Source organism: Schistocerca gregaria, chromosome 7 (assembly GCF_023897955.1).
Source record: "Schistocerca gregaria isolate iqSchGreg1 chromosome 7, iqSchGreg1.2, whole genome shotgun sequence".
NCBI lineage: Eukaryota > Metazoa > Arthropoda > Insecta > Orthoptera > Acrididae > Schistocerca > Schistocerca gregaria.
The window spans coordinates 518474389-518495567 of record NC_064926.1 but is presented as its reverse complement, the minus strand read 5'-3'; the positions used below and the strand labels follow the sequence as shown (position 1 = coordinate 518495567).

The 21179-nt window shown below is 41.2% G+C and overlaps 1 protein-coding gene across 2 annotated transcripts in view; it reads right to left on the bottom strand.

The window, feature by feature from the left end:
* Nucleotides 1-856: 856 nt before the first annotated feature.
* LOC126282013 (zwei Ig domain protein zig-8-like) overlaps nt 857-21179 on the bottom strand; it is a 1268067-nt gene continuing 1247744 nt past the window's right edge. Inside the window, exons 7-8 of one of the 2 annotated variants that reach the window (XM_049981404.1) lie at nt 13636-13754; nt 857-2211 (exon numbers count right to left, since the gene is read on the bottom strand). In XM_049981404.1, the coding sequence (XP_049837361.1) occupies nt 2084-2211; nt 13636-13754 (247 nt within the window). In that variant the 3' untranslated portion in view covers nt 857-2083. The remainder of the gene's footprint in view (nt 2212-13635; nt 13755-21179) is intronic. The other variant, XM_049981405.1, reaches the window with a different exon arrangement.

Genomic DNA, 21179 nt, shown 5'->3' with positions numbered 1-21179 from the left:
TACATCCACCCGGCCTCCCGCATGCTCACTATACGCCCTCGCTCAAAGTCCGTCAACTACACATACGGTTCACGTCCACGCTGTCGTGGCATGCTACCAGTGTTAAAGACTGCGATGGAGCTCCGTATGCCACGGCAAACTGGCTGACACTGACGGCGGCGGTGAACAAATGCTGCTCAGCTAGCGCCATTCGACGGCCAACACCGCGGTTCCTGGTGTGTCCGCTGTGCCGTGCGTGTGATCATTGCTTGTACAGCCCTCTCGCAGTGTCCGGAGCAAGTATGGTGGGTCTGACACAGCGGTGTCAATGTGTTCTTTTTTCCATATCCAGGAGCTACTTGGAGACATTACGTCCTCTGAAGGTGAGCCCTTAGATAGAGGGACGTTCTTTAAGCAGGTATACTTATCAGCTGACATCAGTCAAAAAAAGGTGCAGTTAAAACACGAACTACTAGAGGAATTTTTTCATAAGTGATCCCACCACCACCCACTACACTGTCACCTTTCCAGCCTACACTTCCAGTACCTATTGAGATTCAGGCCGTGCCTAGTGAAACCCAGTTTACTGATAGCCCCATCTGGCACCACTGAAATGTGACCCACGCCCACTGCCATCGACGGCCTTTCCAGAACCGTGTTAACGCACCCAGCAGCCACATTAACATGAGCCCGATCATGATGCTGAAACAGCTGCACGAAATTCACATTAGCGCCACAAGTGTGAATAGCTACATAATGGCTAAACTGGCTAGAAAATCACAAATAGTGTTCTCTTAGTTTCAGCTTACCTGATATCGCCGCATTTTCAGGTTTGTTCCAGGGGCTAAAAGATCGCGATGCAAATAAAATTTCCTTAGCTTGTTTATAAAATAGTTTATTGTTGCATATTACAACGACATCGATTTACAAAACAGATCAATGATACAATATTGTATGTACATTTAACAGAAAACAGCATTTTGTTTATCATTTTTACATATGGAAGGTAGTTGCAACGCAGTCTCTCAAATTTGGCACATCAAATGTAAGAAACGCTTAGTAATTATAAATATGATTTCACAGCAAATGGATGTTCAAGACTCCCCTATGTTTCGTCCCACAACAGTGAAAGGAAGTTTCTCACGCATAACTAAGTTTTGAATAGTTATTATAAATTGGTTATTCTGTTCTCCAAGGTGCATTAGTAAGAAAATAATTTTAACGAGGTTGTTTTTGAATGTATTTAGTTAAATTAACTGTAATGCCTTCGTTTGTTTGGCGACGTTTCCTTTTACTATGACATTACTGATAAGATGGACGAATTTTCGTAGAAAATGTGTAGTCGTAGGATATACTCGCGATGATGCCTAGAGGAAACAACCCAGATGCGATGCGTTTCTCCCAGTTTTATGAATATGATAAGCAAAGGAAATTTTCTACAAAAGAATACAAACTGCATTCTTCTAAATTGATCCATGGGAAATACTATCTTAAAGTAAGTCATTGTGCAAACGTGGCATTTAGTGAGAAAAGAAATTGTATAGGAGTGTCTTACTTTTCTTCATATTTGATAGATGACAGAAAACATGTGCCACGAAATTAAGACTCGTGGTTTGCCTTTCATCTCAATTGACCAAAACCTCCAACAAATAGAAGGCATTCTTGAATAAAGCAGAAGAAAGTTCAAAGGGCATGGGGTAGCTGTCGCACAGCATTTCATTTACAATTCTTCAGTCGATCCTAAATATTTAACGTTCTGGATGGACTGCTCGTCAGCGCTTGAACCTGAAAAGAAACTTCCTTTTTCATTCGGTTTACCTTGTCTACAACCTATGTCACTTGGTTTTGCAAACTACAGCACGCTACAAAAAGTTACGGTCCTACGTTTGCGAAAGGCGCCTGTAAGAAGAAATGTCCACCCAGACAACTGTACAATCGTAAAATATGGCTAAATGTAACAACTGCCACCAGCGCCGTTAGGAAGCGTTTCTGTGGAGACTGAAGTCGTGAGTCGACCAGGCGAAACCCCCGTGGGGTGCGGCGGACGCGTCCGCTACGGTCGCGGGGCGGAGAATGCGGCCGCCAGTGCTGCCTCCCAGCGTCATCAGCTGATGCGGGGGCGGGCGGCGGCCGCCGCGACGGCGCCGGACACCAGCAGCGACGCCGCCCCCGGCTGCAGGGAGCGCTCCGCGGCACTCCACGTCTCGTGGTGCACCGCCGCCTGCGTCTCGCCTGCAACACCGCACACCCTTACTCTGTACACGAGGCACGTCGCACGGAGCTGGGCCAATACACCAGCACCCAAATTCAGGCGCGGCCTGTGGAAGCATGGAGCACTAAGTAAAGAACGTTCTGATCTGACGAACAGTGCAAATGTACCCCTACTCTTTCCCCCCCTCCCACTACCCGCACTGCCGTGTCATAGAGCCTCCTTATCGATGTCCTCAGTAATAAAGCTAAAAGCGAGCTGGGTCTGTCATTTACTGTTTCCGTTGTGTGGTTTTAAAAATGAATGATTAAATTAACGACTCTGCAAAATCTGAGATTCGTAGAATATCTGTTCCCTGGGACATAAGCCGTCGTAACACGGACCGTGCACTCGAACGTGAACGTTGAGTATATCGAGTTACTGAAGTCACAGCATTGGGTAAAGCATGTTTGTGAATTGTTCAGACCAAGCAGAGCAGTATCTCTAATATCTGATAGGCCGAACGCGCTTCTGAACATCGACCAGCGAGATAAAAGAACGCCACAAACGTCACATGATGCCATCTCTCTTCAGTACAGATGGGATTAGATTCGTTCTTGTTCCATAGATCATGAATACAATTCGTAATGATGTGGAATGTGTCAGGTTAATAAAAGGTGTCTCTACAAGATATTACATTACACAAAATATTACATGGCACATTTTTTGGGGAGTGGGGAGGGGGTGGCTTGGGGGAATTACCCACTTACTACTTCAAAAAATTCATCTATTTAGTAGGAGTTACCATTAAGAAATTCTTTTAATTTCCTTTTAAATGCTATATGGCTATCTGTCAGATTTTTGATGCTATTAGCTAAGTGAGGAAAGACTTTTGTGGCAGCATAGTTTACCCCCTTCTGAGCAAAAGTTAGATTTAACCTTGATATATATATATATATATATATATATATATATATATATATATATATATATATATATATATATATATATATTGTGAGGCTACAGTGAAGATCCCTAGCTTGTCTGCAGGATGATCTTGGATGAGCTCCAGCCATTAATCTGATTACACGTTTTCCTGCAATGAACTCTCTTTTACTCAATGATGAGAATACGATTCCGTACGAAAGCAGAGAATGAAAATAAGCGTGGTAAGCTAATTTACTGAGATGTATATTACCAAAATTTGGAATGACCGTAATAGCTGAACTCAAACGTTTCAGCAGATCTTCAGTGTGTTTTTTCCAGTTCAATCCCTCATCAGTGCATACACCTAGAAATTTTGAATATTCTATGTTAGTTACCGATTGCTGATCGAAGTCTATATTTATTAATAGTGTCATTCCATTTACTGTGTGGAACTGTATGTATTGTGTTTTGTCAAAGTTTAATGAGAACACATTTGCAGAGAACCACTTAATGATTTTCAGGAAAACATCGTTTACACTTTCACCAGAATTTTTGTCTGTTGGGTGTGACAGCTATACTTGTATCATCAGCATAAAGTATCAGCTTTGCATCTTCGTGAATATAGAAAGGCAAGTAATTAATATATGTTAAGAACAGCAGAGGACCCAAGACCGAGCCTTGTGACACCCCATTCTAGATTGTTCCCGAGTTTGAGAAATCATCAGTTTTTTTGCAAATTATGTGAACTGCTTATTTCAGTTTTCTGCACTCTTCTACTTAGGTATGATTTAAACCATTTGAGCGCTGTTCCATTCATACCACAGTACTTGGGCTTATCTAGAAGTATTCCATGATTTACAAAATCAAAAGCCTTTGAGAGATCACAAAAAATCCCAACGCCATATTACCTTTAAGTTAAAGTATAAGTACCAGCGAATTGATAAGCTCTAGAAAACAGATCGTTAGTTGTCGATTTGTTGTGATAAAATGAGGGGAATCTTCATATAGGTGGCTAAAGAGTTATTGTAAGTTGCGTATTATGAAACTAAGCCGTTTCGAGGATACAACACATTGACAACCCATCAAAAACACATTGTTCTACGTACAATTTGTTATAATTAAATGTCGATTAGTAACATATTTATGATTAGAACTTTCTGGAGAAGGAAAGGCTCAAGGTGTGGCCATACTCACCATTCAGCCTGCCTACATAATGTGTAGTGACTCAGGATACTAAATTGATGAGTAGTGTGTTGCTGCTTTTCATCTCACAGGATCGTAATTTTTTTTATCTTCACATGTCCTAATAGGTTCTTATAGTTTCTTATTACTTCAAAAAAACTTCAATAATATTCGACGTTGTGTAAATATTCGATGTTGTGTAAATACAAACGCGCTCTTTCTTGGGAGTGAGTTCGTTCGATTGAATTTGAGTACAAGACAGCTTGCACCACTTTCAGTAAGGTATTTGTCACCTTCTTGTTTCATGTTGTGTATTCAGCACGCTGGAAAGATCGTGCTACTGAACAGGAAATGTGATCAAGTCACAATAACCTTAGGGTCACTAAAAAGTGATAAGGATGAGATAATTTTTATGTAATGTGCAGAACTGTTGTAAGTATGTATCGTATTATTTCTAATGGAACGCTCAACAGCCGATGTCCTTACTGACTCGACATTGTACTTTTCTTTTTCCCTTAACACTAGAATGGCGGAAGGGGTTAAAAATGACCTGTCGTACATTTTCCGTTCGTAGTCATATCCAATTTATTTACGTCTTTAATGGAATTACATGACTTTATTTAATTTTTTCTCCTCTTTCTGAAGATGTTTCAGTATTTACAAAAGAATATAATTTTATTCGCCATTTCATTCAGTATACGGAGAGGGGCGGATGGGGTCAAATTTGACCCCACTGTAATTTCTCTTCTGAATATAAGTAAGTTAATCAGTAATACAGTGGCAGCAGTGAGCACTAACTCAGAGCAGTTGCTCCTGATTATTGTAACTTGACACATGTACATTCCAATATGCCACTACTCATTTTGTGACACTCAGCCAACCCTGTTCGTGAAACGTGTATCTCCTGAGTGGACTTTCTAATGAAGAAGTGTTACATCTCTTAGAGAATTCCGAATTTGAATTGGAAATTGGCTTCACTCATGAAGATAATGATTATAGATCTGACAAAAGTGAAGATGCAGACATTGTGAACTAGGGGCGATTAGTGGAAGAGGATTCAGATGCTGATATACGTCAGTCATCGCCTCTTTCACCATATTATATAAAGTTCGAAGCGTCAACATGGTGGTTTCAGGGGACAGAACCGTGTGAGAGACGGAATTTATTCATCTTCTGGAATTGTTGTGAATGTTCTGAAGGAGTGAGGAGGTCTCGGTGCTTATGCTTCCCAACGAGAAGACTGCCCTGGCATCGATTACCTTCCGTCTTATTTTTGATGAAGCAATGCTACGTCTCAGGAAGAAATACACAGAATCAAATGCTCGAAAAGTATTAAAAAATCAATGACTGAACTGTGTCACTTGAGGAACTGGAGAAACTGATAGCCATCATGTATGTTTGGGGTGTATTGTGCACAAAAAGTATCTCTGTGGGTGATCTCTGGTCGCGCTCTTGAGAGCCTGCTTTTACATTTTGGCATACCAAATAACAGATTTCAGGAGATTCTCATATTCCTCCGTTTTAAAATGAAAAATCAACCCAGGCTGAACGCCTGGCAGACAGACAATTCGCTCTTGTATACATTTAAAACAGTAGTCGGGCTTACCGCCCTGGAGAAAATATAACCACTGACGAGCAACTTTTACCAAGCAAATCAGGATGCAGGTTTACTTAGTTCACGTCCAACACACCATACAAATATGTTCTCAAATTCTGGTTGGCAGCTGAATTAACGACAAAGTCTATTCGCTTGGTGATCAACAGTATCTGGACAACCCCAAGAACATACGTTTTTCATATTAGGTACATTATGCTGCCACCTACTGCCAGGTACTCCATATCAGCGATCTCAACAGTCATTAGACATCGTGAGCAGAATGGGGCACTCCGCAGAACTCACGAACTTCAAAAGTGGTCATGTGATTGGGTGTAACTTGTGTCATACGTCTGTACGCGAGATTTCCACTCTCCTAAACAACCCTAGGTCCACTGTTTCCGATGTGATAGAAGTGGAAACGTGAAGGGAACATAACCGTAGAGGCCGATCTCATTTGATGACTGTGACTGCCAACAGTTGAAGAGGGTTGTAATGTGTAATAAGCAGGCATGTATCCAGACCATCACAGAGGAATTCCAAACTACATCAGAGTCCACTGCAAATACTATGAACGTTAGGCGGGAGGTGAGAAAACTTAGATTTCATGGTCCAGCGGCTGCTCATAAGCCACACATCACGCCGGTAAATGCCAAACGAAGACTCTCTTGGTGGAAGGAGCGTAATCATTGGACGATTTAAAAGTGGAAAAATGTTATGTGGATTGACGAATCACGGCACACAATGTGGCGATCCGATGGCAGGGTGTGGGTAAGGCGAATGCTCGGTAAACGTTATCTGCCAGCCTGTGTAGGCCAACAATAAAATTCGGAGGCGGTGGTGTTACCGTGTGATAGTGTTTTTCATGGAGGCAGCTTGCTCCCCTTGTTGTTTTGCGTGGATCTATCACAGCACAAGCCTACATTGATGTTTTAAACACGTCCTTGCTTCCCATTTTTGAAGAGCAGTTCGATGTTTCAACACAATCAAGCGTGTCCCTGTATGGACTGGCCTGCTCAGGGCCCTGACCTGAATCTTATAGAACACCTTTGGGATGTTTTGGAAAGCCGACTTAGTGTCACACCTCACCGACTGACATCGATATCTCTCCTCAGTGCAGCACTCCGTGAATAATGGGCTGCCAATCTCCAAGAAACTTTCCAACGCCTGATTGGACTTATTTATGCGAGATTGGAAGCTGTCATCAAGGGTAAGTTTGGGTCAACACATACTGAATTCCAGCATTACCGATGGAGTGCGCCACGAACTTCTAATTCTATTGCAGTCAGGTGTCCGGATGCTTCTCATCTCGTAGTGTATGTAACGCTTTACCATACCTCGGCAAAGAGGATACGCATAGAAAGAAACCATCAGCAGGAAAGTACGTCCTTCTGCGTGTAATGGAGCCATTTGTAAATTAAGGAAGGAATGTGACCACAGACAATTTCTTTACGTCTCTTTAACTTGCCAAAAATCTCAAAGAAAGGAAAACTTCATTAGATGGTACAATGAACAAAATCCACTGTGAAATCCCCGATAAAGTAAGGATGCCAAATGCTGAAATCCATTCCACCACAATACTACACAATAGTGGCTACACAGAGTGCGCTTTGACTGTATACCAAGGAAAGAAGAATAAAAATATCATATTTCTAAGTACCCTGCATGATGAAATAGCAATAAACAATGAAGGAAATATCTTAAACTGTAACGTTCTACAATGCAACAAAGTACGGAGTGGATGTGATTGATCAAATGACCCATAAATATAATACGAAGGTTGCATGTAGGCCTATGCATGTCTTCTACAACATACTGTACATGGCAGGAATAAATGCATGGGTCATCTGCAAAACAGTAAGGAACAAGAAAATGGAAAGTATGAAGTTTATACTTCAATTGCCAAATGAAGCAAAGGGAACGAAAGAACAAGAACATCAGGCAAAGGAAGAGGATATGGATCTGAAAACACCTACAAAGCGGAGGAAGTGCCAAATCAGCATCTGCAAAGGCAGCGAAAAGTGTGTAAAGTGCGGAAAATGTGCACGTAAAACAGAAATAACCTGTGCAAATGACGAGAGTGAAAAGTAATATAGAGATGTGTGTAAAATACATGTGAGAGGAAAATGGACCAAATGTACTAAAGGCGTCTAGAAGGTTGTATGAATAGTTAATAAATTGAAATCTATAGCTAAGAAGCTTGTTAGCAGTATCAACAATGTATTTGTATGATACATTGTAGTTGAAATAAATGAGTAATTATTATTTACATTTGTTAATAATTATTGTGATTACTAGAAATAAAGTATAGATTAACAAGCAATCAAAATAGTACCGGTTTAAGTCAAATAATAAAATATTTTATGTGGGGTCAAAATGACACTTTTGCGCCGCTTTGGGAATGTCGGAAACTCCGTCGTTCTGGTGTTTTAGCATTTTTATGGATATTGAATTTTTTGTTTCTTTACACTAGAGGGAGAACAACACGTCTAGGACGTAGAGAAGGGTGGAAATGTGGACTTTTAATAGAACTACCGTAGCTATTTTTTGCCTGTCAGATTCGTAAATAGTGTGATTTGTGAGCCAGATGCAGCCTATAACTGCCGCTAGAGAGTACTGCAATCGAATGCACCATGTTGATGTATACGTAACTTACGCACAAATCGCACCGTTCCTTCGTATTCAGCACCACGTAGAACGAACGTTAGAAAGCACTGTCTGTGTACTGACGGCGTGACGTTTCAGTAAGATAATGTGTCTAAGAATTTAACTGTGTGTGGCAGTAAACGGCTAATGGAAGTGCTTGCGTATGTTGTAAATGCTCTTTCGTTCAAATACATCATAAAATTTGGAATTATACCTTGCAGAACATTCTTCTGCTCTTATTTTCTGTTTGTTCTTATGTTTTTAATACCACTTTGGTATTGTTGTTGTTGTTGTGGTCTTCAGTCCTGAGACTCGTTTGATCCAGCTCTCCATGCTACCATATCCTGTGCAAGTTTCTTCATCTCCCAGTTCCTACTGCAACCTACATCCTTCTGAATCTGCTTACTGTATTCATCTCGTGGACTCCCTCTATGATTTTTCCCCTCCACGCTACCCTCCAATGCTAAATTTGTGATCCCTTGATGCCTCAGAACATGTCCCACCAACCGGTCCCTTCTTCTCTTCAAGTTGTGCCACAAACTCCTCTTCTCCCCAATTCTATTCAATACCTCCTTATTAGTTATGTGATCTTCCCATCGAATCATCAGCATTCTTCTGTAGCACCACATTTCGAAAGCTTCTATTCTCTTCTTGTCCCAACTATTTACTGTCCATGTTTCACTTCCATACATGGCTACACTCCATACAAATACTTTCAGAAACGACTTCTTGACACTTAAATCTATACTCGATGTTAACAAATTTCTCTTCTTGAGAGACGATTTCCCTGCCATTACCAGTCTACATTTTATATCCTCTCTACTTCGACCATCATCAGTTATTTTGCTCCCCAAATAGCAAAACACCTTAACTACTTTAAGTGTCTCATTTCCTAATCTAATTCCCTCAGCATCACCTGACTTAATTCGACTACATTCCATTATCCTCGTCTTGCTTTTGTTGGTGTTCATCTTGTACCCTCCTTTCAAGACACTGTCCATTCCGTTCAACTGCTCTTCCAAGTTCTTTGCTGCCTCTGACAGAATTACAATGTCATCGGCGAACCTCAAAGTTTATATTTATTCTCCATGGATTTTAATACCTACTCCGAATTTTTCTTTTGTTTCTTTTACTGTTTGCTCAATATACAGATTGAATGACATCTGGGAGAGGCTACAACCCTGTCTCACTCCCTTCCCAACCCGTGCTTCCCTTTCATGCCCCTCGACTCTTATAACTGCCATCTGGTTTCTGTACAAATTGTAAATAGCCTTTCGCTCTCTGTATTTTACCCCTGCCACCTTCAGAATTAGAAAGAGAGTATTCCAGTCAACACTGTCAAAAGCTTTCTCTAAGTCTACAAATGCTAGAAACGTAAGTTTGCCTTTCCTTAATCTTTCTTCTAAGATAAGTCGTAAAGTCAGTATTGCCTCACGTGTTCCAATATTTCTACGAAACTTTGGTATTAGCGAAAGTAAAATACTAACCATATATATTCATTCTCTGCGTCAAAGCCACTGATGCTACAGTTTCCTATTGTGACCACTCTAAAATAAGTATAAAATTTGCTCACTGTTTTATCTTCAAGTTAAATTTCTCAGACTTTGTATATATTCAACAGACCGACCGTTAACACACTCGCACGCTAACGAACTTACGAGGGACTTGTAAATACTGGACCATATAGTCACATAAGATAGACCTGTGAAGTTTACATCATAGCGCAATAAGTAAACATCAGTTTCAAAGCAGCTTCATCTGGCTACTTCCGTATGATATTGGCCACATCCGCAGTATGGTATTCCCACTCTATATATATATATTCCTCCTCAACCGCCGTAGCCAATGATATAGTGTGACAGTTGACAGCATTCATCTTTGCTAGAGACAATATCGACTATCGTTATCATGATGAGCAGATGAACATGTGACATCTTTGTTTATGTAATGCAGTCAAATTAGTATCCACAAAATTTATTATAAAATTTTCATAATTCTGAACTGTTTCAGTAAAAAATATATATGGGGTGAGAATTTTATTCAACCGGCGACGCATAAAAATACCATGCGCGAGACTTTTGTATTCTCTCGCTCACCACGTGCAAACGGTTTGTCCTACAGAAAAATGAGCGGAACATTCTTGTAGGAAATTTAATGTAGTTAAACTCTGCACTGGGATACGTTTTTGCTAGAGGCTGCGTTTTTTAATGATTCAAGAAAACGTACAATAATTACCTCCAAACCCGTGGCTCTTGAATAACTCGGAACGCGTGGCCTCCACCGAAAACCTATCGAAGTACAAAATCTGATTGCAGCAAAATATCCCACAAAAAGGCCTGTTCATTTTTTCTCTAGGGCTAATAGCATGCATGTGGCATGATTATAAAAATCTAAGCTGTGTTTTCTAAAGGCGTTGCAGGTTGCGTCCCTGTGTATGTGCGTACAGTACATATTTATTGTGCTGTATTATCGTTCTTTGTTAAATTTATGTTCTCCATAAGTAAGGAGGGAAGAGCTTAATCATACATAGCCACACACACTGTTGCTAGTCAGTCACAGGTTGTTTCGTTTACACGGCCTACTGGAGTTCAGTAAATGACACAACAATGAGTTTGCTCCCTTTATTGCCTGCGTGTAATAAGAATGCTATATTTATTTATGCATTCTCATTCTTGGCCCTGTTATAAATGTATTTGCTTATTTTTGGGTACTAATTGATTCTTCTATAGCCTGCGTGAGAATGGCATAACAAAACGCATATCCTGAACATCAAATACAAAAGCGACTTGACTGTACCACGATAAATGCCTCACCGTCAGTGGCTGAAGATTCGTCTAACGATATGTGTAGTCATTTATTTAGAGAATATTCTTAGGATTGTGAATGACATGACTTTGAAATCTCTAAATGAAAGGAATTCTCAAAGAGTTATGGATACAGCATTAAAGGAGGAGTAAAAACCGGAAATTAACTCAGAAAAGGTAGAAATACTTGTGAGCTCCAATGAATAAGAAGAAGAGCACATTAACAATAGTTGTAACAAAATAAAACAGATACTGTCGTACCAATATTTAACAAGTAAAATAACAGAAGACGGAAGAAGGAAAGAGCACATACAACAGAGAAATTAGAGAACCAAAATTAGTGTCTATGAATATAAGACAAATAAAAAAATAGTTGTTCTAATAGCATATATACCTTAATGAGTAAAATGCTGTAAAGATCTATACTGGGAGTGAAGAAATTTATGGTCTTGAAACATGGTTAATGGCGAAAAATGCAATGGTAGCTATTAAACCACTTGACATATCCTGCTGGATATCCCTCTTAAAGATGAAGTGATCAGATAAACGACTAACTGGGATGTCCTGCAAAAGATTACTGAAAAGCAATCATACACAGAAATAGTTGGGCCAGTAAGACAAGTATTGTGGTTTAACATTTATGACTAATTGGCCTGGGATGAGGCGTAATTCAGTGCAGTATGTCTCAAATACAGCTCCTGGGTACCCTAATGCGTTGTGATGGGAAGCTGAAGCGTGACTATTCGCTAGCAGACAGGGTCTCCACGTCTAGTTCGAAGTCTCTCTTATAGAAAGTTTGTAATCTGAGTAGAAGTGCGTTCAGTGCTAAGCATATGTATTTATGATAAAGCATGATTAAACTGTGTGGTTTACTATGACCAGTAATGTGTCAAGAATAGCAATGTAGAAGAAACTAATGGGATTCCTTAAGAGAACCTACGTACTCATTACTGAAAAAGTAAGCGTGCATATTTCTCATAATGCTAAAAACAGAATTATGACCATGTGTTATCTTCTGCAAGAGCGACATAAACATAAGAAGGCACATGGTGAACAGTTATAGTTCTCTCGACGGAGTTCAGACGTTGAACATGTCCACATGCAACTCTCAGGTGAATTGTTAAGCTCACACAAGTAGCCACACTACCGTGGCTGTTAAAACAGAAGTCTTTGCCACTGGTCATATTGTATGGTAACAACAAGTTTCTTGTAAATGGCCTAGAAGAAACATTACAAGGAAAGTTATCTCGAGAACATTCCCGCTTACTCCACTATAGTTTCATGATGTTCCGATAGGTGGCGGCGCTGTGAAAGCTTTCAAATAGGAGTCATAATTCCGCTGCATCGCGAGCAGAGAGCTGTCATTGATCTTTTTGGCAAAAAACCGGGTCCTCACGGATACTCTTAAGGACTTGGAGAATGTCTACGGAGACCTGGAAGCGAACAAAAGCAAAGTGAGTTGTTGCGCGAGGCATATTCTATCTTGCCAACAATGTCCCGCAAATTTGTCCGATCTTCGGCGTGTCTACAGGCCGTACATAGCTTTGACTCCAGCACTGTTTGACTTCAGAGTGTTAGTCGACACAAAAATGAAAATTAGGTTCTCGCCCATGATGATGCAAGGCCTGAAAGAAGCCTGTGAACTCGAGAGGAGTTCACAAACCAACAGCCCAGATTTCACACTCTTCGAAGTCCGTATGTGTGACCCAATAAAGGATGCAGTCTGCTGGAAGCAGTACTCGGGGAGTTTATTGATGCAGCAAGGCGTTGGGTCTGGCTTCAGCCTTTTGTGTGGTACCATGCGGGCACACAGGCTTTCCCAGTGGGGTGGCCTAAGAGCGTCGTACTAAACGGATAAAAATATCGTGTACTGGAATCCTGAATAAAACCAACCCACAGCCAGATGATGAAATGTGTTGCAACACTTATTTAATGCCCCTCAGAGATCGATGTCAAGGTCTTCCAACCAACCGAAAGACTGGCGATATAAGAGCAGAGTTACATTAGTACGCATTAATTACCCATAAATTTGCCTTTATGTTATTTGGCCTTTCGTCTTTGTGCAGAAGGTACCCCCCTCCCTAACTACCCTTACGGTAAATCCATATAGAGTACGGTTAGGTATGCCCAAGGTGGGAGTCGAAGTCATGACCTCGCTATTCCGCTCCAGCGACGCTTCCTGAGGGCCGCGAAGGCGGACTGCTGTGGCGGTGGATGGGGGATGTGGGTGGGTGGGAGCAGCAGAGCGGTGACACGGCTGCAGGACTGAGTGCTGAGCAGTGCAGCGGCAGCGGCGGCGGCGGCGCTCCACTCACCGTTGAGGACGTGGACGTGGACGCTGGCGTCGGAGCCGTGTCCCAGCGAGCACGTGTACTCTCCCGAGTGGCTCTTGTCGGCGAAAGGCAGCCGCAGCCGGCTCAGCGACTCGCCCTCCCTGCGTCAAAACACAAAAAACAACGATGCCTCACTGCACTGCGCTGCCGACTAGGAACCAGCGGCGAGCAGCGTCGCCGCACCGCGACTGCTGTCGCTACCAGCTCCTAAAGTTGCTGCCTCCTTTTACTCACACATTGCGTCCTCACCATTATGTTACCATCTCATTTCCAATCCCACCTTCGTCTAACCTCATAATGTTACCAAAGCCCACAGGACCATAATCCTTACAGTTTACAAGACATATCATCAATATGTCATAAAAATTTTCGTCATCCTCTTTATCCATAACGTTTTATTTTCATGCATTTTCCTTCATTCAGAGGCTGAAAAGTGGCAACATGTTCGCTGCTAGTCCGTCTCTGCTGGAGAATGCAAACAACAGGTGAATAAAGAACTACATTTGAATACGGTTTCAAAATTAATTTGGTCTTCAAGTACACATTTTTATAATCACCTAAGGATTGTACGCACATTCTTACAATAATTCTGTTGCGAAGATCCTTTGTGGCTTTTAAAGATAAGCAATTGTGGACTTCAGAAAAATATGTGTTTCGATTGACAAGGAAACATTATTCAACATTTTAATCAGTCTGGAGCTGTCAACAAATCAGTAGCAACCACGAAAGACTCACTAACAGGCACAAAATGCTAAATTATAATTTTAGGTGAAACGTCCACGGCTGTTGAGATCAAAATTGGTATAAGACCAGTAAATGGATTGTCCTGACTGGCGTTCAATTATGTACTAGAATAGTTAATCTGGAAATTGAGGAAAATCAACAAGAATGACGAAATTTAATATCACAATTGAGAAAAAAGTGGGATAATGAGAGAATTGATGTTTTTCAGTTCTACACGCGATCTTCTCATCTTACCCTGAATCTAAAGAAGAAGCAGGAATGCTGGTACCTCACCTGAAGAGAGAGCTTCAAAAGCGGGCCTATGTATATCGGTGAAAAACTGGAGTATATGACATATGGCAAAAGATGTGTAACAAGAAATCTTTATCCATAAATGGAAAACTTCGACACTACAACACTGTCATTAGACTAGAATGCCTTTATACTTAAGAATATATTTCGTTAAAAATACAAACAATTCGCAGAACTGGAAAAGGAGGAAATGAAAACAATCAATAAAATCTCGGGACGATAGGACATGGGGAAATGGATATTAAATTCAGAATCATTAAAAAATTAAATGAATATCAAACGTAATGGGGAGGTGAGGAGCAGTATCGTATGGACACCTGAAAGGGTCGGATAAAGAAGGAATAACAAAAAGAAATTTTAACTTTTTTGAGAGATATGAAAAACATCAGCGGCGTATGTGAAGGAAGTTAATGTACACTTGAGGGGAATGGAAATAATTGAGGAAGAAATAGGGAAAAGATAACATTCAAAGCAAAAGTGAAAGGATTCATGGGCTTCGCGGCGAAAGCAAATAAAGAGACAGGTGCAGTACTGACAGAAGAAGGAAGGGAACAAAATGGGGAAAGAATGAAAAAGTACCGGAAAGGTAGAAAGGAGTGATCAAAGAAGACATTGCCGACAATATTCAAATCAGAAAATGTAATAATAATCCTTGAAATTCTATCCATGATGTAATAATGACTATATGAATAGTTGTTAACTTCTTTAATGTTCGTCCTTCTTTACGATAACTTGAAAACACCGACATAAGTCGCACTGAACACACTGTGTAAAAGAAACATTGTGTTTAAGAGTTCATCCAAATAAAGGAAATAATGATGTAGTGTTGCAATTATTATCATGCGGTTCCTCGTAATTTATCTTCCTGAAAAGGCACACATATTTCACATTTCCATCTCGTGAGCCTTTTTAGGCTGACCCTTCTTCCATTACTGTAACTATACTACCTACTCCTCATGTTCATGTTTACTCCATGGCTTGTAAACGTTTCCTCAGCACATTATTTGCCTTATTTTTTTCTACGTTGTACTAAGAGTACCACCACACCTATCGCTTCGTCAGGTTCTATGAGACCGGTGACATTTTGAAATCCAGACAGTACTTATTGTGAGATGGTAATATTAGGGAGTGCATAGTATCTGCATAATATTTATTGGGCAAAGCACTATACCGTAAGGTTATTATTTGTTCCCCTCTATCCGTTCGCACTGTCTGACTCACCGGATGCTGCTGCAAGAAATGTTCCACCGTTTCCCTACAGTCACGACCTGAACCGCTGGCATGTTGGCTTCCATTGAAGCCTTTGGTAGCTGTCCTTTGAGCAGCTGAATAGCTCTGATGTAATCGTACCCCTTTCCGAAGAGAGGCGGGTCATTTTACTATTTGCCGCTGGCAGTGGCAATCCGATGGTTCGGTAATCCTTTCCCGGGTGCAGCTGTATATAGGACCTTTAGAAATCACGTCGTGAATGCCTACCGGATGTAGTTGAGCGAATAATTGTCAGTATCTCCACGACCGGGACTGATACCAAGCACAGTAGATGCCCGATACGTCAAGCTTCCATTATAGTGGAAACTGATGGACAGTACAGTCTACCGTTTGTTTACTTTTTAAAATCAATACGCTCTATCATATATGACACCTATAGGCATGGGCGGAGCGCGTAGGGATATCAAATATTGAAAAATTTGAGCTTCCTCACGTTCAGCCTCCTTTCTCGTGGCGTCTCTCTCGTCACGCTACTTTAACGCGTGTTATTTCGCGACTGACGTTTCTGATTCAGGTTACCGTTTAAGATTTATCAGCTCTGAATGTTTGTCTGACGGTAATGACTCATCCTGGATTATTTTGATGAAACGAATTATTTTCTGTACGGAATGTTGACTTGCAAATTCGGAATTACCGAATACTGCGAGCCTGGCGGGAAAACAACACGGTCGCCAAAATTTCCACATGAATCTTTTTCAGTTACGCTAACAGGGTATGAGTAAGACGTACTGACTGGCTCACAGGCTCCATTTGTTATTGGTTGCTCTGCAGTCCTCCCTATCTCCCTATGGCATTTTTCTGCGCTAGCAACCTACAATGTGCCACTTCAGGGTTTGTGTTAGCAACTGCCGTAGGTTTGTGAACACGGAAGACTGTATTGGAGAGTGGCTCATTGACAGTCGTGCGGTCAGTGCGTTTATAACTGAACCAAGCGAGAAAGCTAAACAGTATCATGAGTCAGCAACGGGGTAACTGCAGCAAAAATTCTCACTTTCAACTGTCCTTGTCATCTTCGGTATAATGATAATAACACTATTTTAGAAATCTTCTTTTCCGTAAACTGCGCTTCTCCATCATTGCAGCACTTGCTGAAGTGTATGACATGCTTATATCGACTTTCTTTCGCACCTCATTAGAAATCTGTCAAACTCTAACATTTCGACATCGGTTTCCTCCTGTTTCTACATCTACAGCCATACTCCGCAAGCCGCCTGACCGTGAGTGTTGGAGGGAACCATGAGTACCTGTATCGGTTCTCCCTTCTATTCCAGTCTCGTATTGTTCGTGGAAAGAAAGGTTGTCGGTATGCCTCTGTGTGGGCTCTAATCTCTGATTATATCCTCATGATCTCTTCGTGAGATATACGTAGGAGGGAGCAATATACTGCTTGACTCCTCGGTGAGGGTTTGTTCTCGAAACTTCAACAAAAGCCCGTAGCGAGCTCATGAGGGTCTCTCTTGCATGCATCTACTGGAGTATATCTACCATCTCCGTAACGCTTACGCGATCACTAAATGATCCTGTAACGAAGCACGCTGCTCTCCGTTGTATCTTTTCTGTTTCTTCTATCAACCCTATCTGGTGGTGATCGCACACCGCTGAGCAGTATTCAAGCAGTGGGCGAACAAGTGTACTGTAACCTACTTCCCCCGCCAATGTGTCCGAGCTGTTCTAAGCGCTTCAGTCTGGAACCCCGTGACCGCTACGGTCACAGGTTCGAATCCTGCCACGGGCATGGATGTGTGCGATGTCCTTCGGTTAGTTAGGTTTAAGTAGTTCTAAGTTCTAGGGGACTGATGACCTCAGATATCTAAGTCCCATTGGGCTCAGAGCCATTTGAACCATTTATTGTAATCTACTTCCTTTGTTTTCGGACTGCATTTCCTTAGGATTCTTCCAATGAATCTCATTCAGTCATCTGCTTTACCGACAATTAACTTTATATAGTCATACCATTTTAAACCACTCCTAATGACTACTCCTAGATAATTTATGGAATTAACTGCTTCCAGTTGCTGACCTGCTATCTTGGAGGTAAATGATAAAGGATCTTCCTTTCTGTCTATTCGCAGCACATTACACTTGTCTACACTGAGATCCATTGCCATTCCCTGCACCATGCGACAATTCTTTGCAGATCCTCCTGCATTTCAGTACAATTTTACATTGTTACAACCTCTCGATATACTACAGCATCATACGCAAAAAGCCTCCATAAGGTCGTTTATATTTATTGTGAACAGCAACGGTCCTACGACACTCCCCTGCGGCACACCTGAAAACACACTTACTTCGGAAGACTTCTCTCCATTGTAAGTCACATGCTGCGTTCTGTTATCTAGGAACTCTTCAATGCAATCACACAATAGGTCTGATAGTCCATATTCTCTTACTTCGTTCGTTAAACGACTGTGGCGAACTGTATCGAACGCCTTTCGGAAGTCAAGAAACACGGCATGTACCTGGGAACCCGTGTCTATGGCCCTCTGAGTCTCGTTGACGAATAGAGTGAGCTGGGTTTCACACGATCGTCTTTTTCCAAACCCTTGTTGATTCCTATAGGCAAAATTTCTAGTCTCCAGAAAAGTCATCATACTCGAACATAATACGTGTTCCAAACCTCTACAAATGATCGACGTTAGAGATATAGGTCTATAGTTCTGCACATCTGTTCGACGTCCCTTATTGAACACGAGGATGACCCCTACCCTTTTCCAATCCTTTGGAATACTACGCTCTTCTAGAGACCTACGGTACACCGCTGCAAGAAGGGGGGCAAGTTCTTTCGCATACTCTGAGTAAAATCGAACTGGTATCCCATTAGCCCAGCGGCCTTTCCTCTTTTGAGCGATTTTAATTGTTTTTCTATCCCTTTGTCATCGATTTCAGTATCTACCATTTTGTCATCTAGGCTACAATCTAGAGGAGGAACTAAATGCAGTCTTCCTCAGTGAAACAGCTTTGAAAAAAGACATTTAGTATTTCGGCCTTTAGTCTCTAACCCTCTGTTTCAGTACCATTTTGGTCACAGAGTGCCTGGACATTTTGTTTTGATCCACCTACCGCTTTGACATAGGACCAAAATTTCTCAGGGTTTTCTGCCAAGTCAGTACAAAGAACTTTACTTTCGAATTCATTGAACGCCCCGCGCATAGCCCTCCGCACACTACATTTTGCTTCGTGTAATTTTTGTTTGTCTGCAAGGCTTTGGCTATGTTTATATTTGCTGTGAAGTTCCCATTGCTTCCGCAGCAGTTTTCTAACTCCGTTGTTGCACCACGGTGGCTCTTTTCAATCTCTTACGATCTTGCTTGGCACATACTCATCTAACGCATATTGTACAACGGTTTTGAACTTTGTCCACTGATCCTCAACAATATCTGCACTTGAATAAAGCTTCTGTGTTGAGCTGTCAAGTACTCTCAAATCTGCTTTCTATCACTTTTGCTAAACAGAAATATCTTCCCACCTTTTTTAATATTTCTACTTACGGCTAAAATCATCGATACAGTAACCGCTTTATGATCGCTAATTCCCTGGTCTGCGTTAACTGTTTCAAATAGTTCGGGTCTGTTCGTCACCAGAAGTTATAATATGTTATTGCCGAGAGTCGGTTCTCTGTTTAACTGCTCAACGTAGTTTTCAGATAATGTACTTAAAAAAATCTCACTGGATTTTTTGTCCCTGCCACCCATTATAAATGTTTGAGACTCCCAGCCTATATATGGTAAACTAAAAACTCCACCCAAATCTATAACATGGTCGGGAAATCTACTCGAAATATTTTCCAAATTTTCCTTCAGGTGCTCTGCCTCAACAGCTGCTGAGCCAGGGGGCCTATAGAGACATCCAATTACTATGTTGGAGCCTGCTTTAACCGTGACCTTCACCCAAATATTTCACATTTCGGATCTCCGTCAATTTGCTTCGATACTATTGCACTTTTTATCGCTATAAACACGCCTCCCCCTTTACTGTTCAGCCTGTCTCTGCGGTATACATTCCAATCTGCTTTTAGAATTTCATTACTGTTTACATCTGGTTTCAGCCAACTTTCCGTCTCTAGTACTATGTGGGCATTGTGACCGTTTATTAATGAGAGCAGTTCTGAGACCTTTCTATAGAACAGGCTCATCCAAGAATTGCATCCGGCGGACGCGCCCGCGCTTAGCGGGCGCAAGGCAGTATATTTCAGCGCCCCGTACACGACCGTGTGTCGCTAGTGTCGGAATAGAAGCGAGAGAGAGAGAGAGAGAGAGATAGTTGCGAAGCGAGTGAGATTGCATAGCACTGCTCTTCGCTGGATTGTCCCGCGATCTGATCCAACGTAAACAAAATATTCTATTTTAGAAAAGGTTTTATCTGAGGGATATAGCGTCTCATTCTTACTGTTAGTAGTTACAAGTAAATATCTTTTGTTATACGTCGTGCTACAGATTTTTGTATCCCTTTTCAGAGTTTAGGACTCGGATCCTTATTTTGCTGTTTAGTAAGTAATAATTTTAGCTGACCAAGTTAAAAAAATTATTAAAAATAGAACTGAGCTTATAAAGCTCTTTAATTCTTACTGTCAACATTGTCAAAGAAGACAATTAACATTTAACACTTTTTCGAGGAAACGATTTTGTCTAGGTTTAGTACAATATTCCGAGAGACGGCTAACCTCAAAGAATTATTCAAATTTTTATCGCCAGGTAATGAACTGTTCTTAGTTTCAGCAAGCTTTAAAAGAGAGAAAAAGCGGTCACAAATATACGTAGAACCAAACATTGAGAGAAATTCGGTCTCGTGTTTGTGAAAAAGAGGATATTTCTCTCGTGGAAGACATCTGTAAAAGTCATCCAATGTTTTACACATATAGAAAGCGATTCTTCAGGCGGATATCGCACTGCAGGCCAATCAGCTCTAATTGAAGCACTTGTGAGACGTCCTCTGCCCGAAGGGAAAACGGGCGAACAAATATATCTAAGGCCGGTTGAAGCTCACTTGATTCCAAAAATCAGTTTTCAAACTGTTTTTGTAATTCGCAAATGATTGGAACATAATATGAAAACTCCACATCTTTTTTAACACTGTCTTGTGCGGGAAAGTGTCCATAATTCTTCTGGCGCAACAGTTTTCCCCACAAAATAATTTTTTTTACGTTTGCATCCTCTGCACTAAATCAGCAGCAGTGTGATTTTCGCCTAGGAGTGAAATGCTCAAAGTATTTAAATGACCAG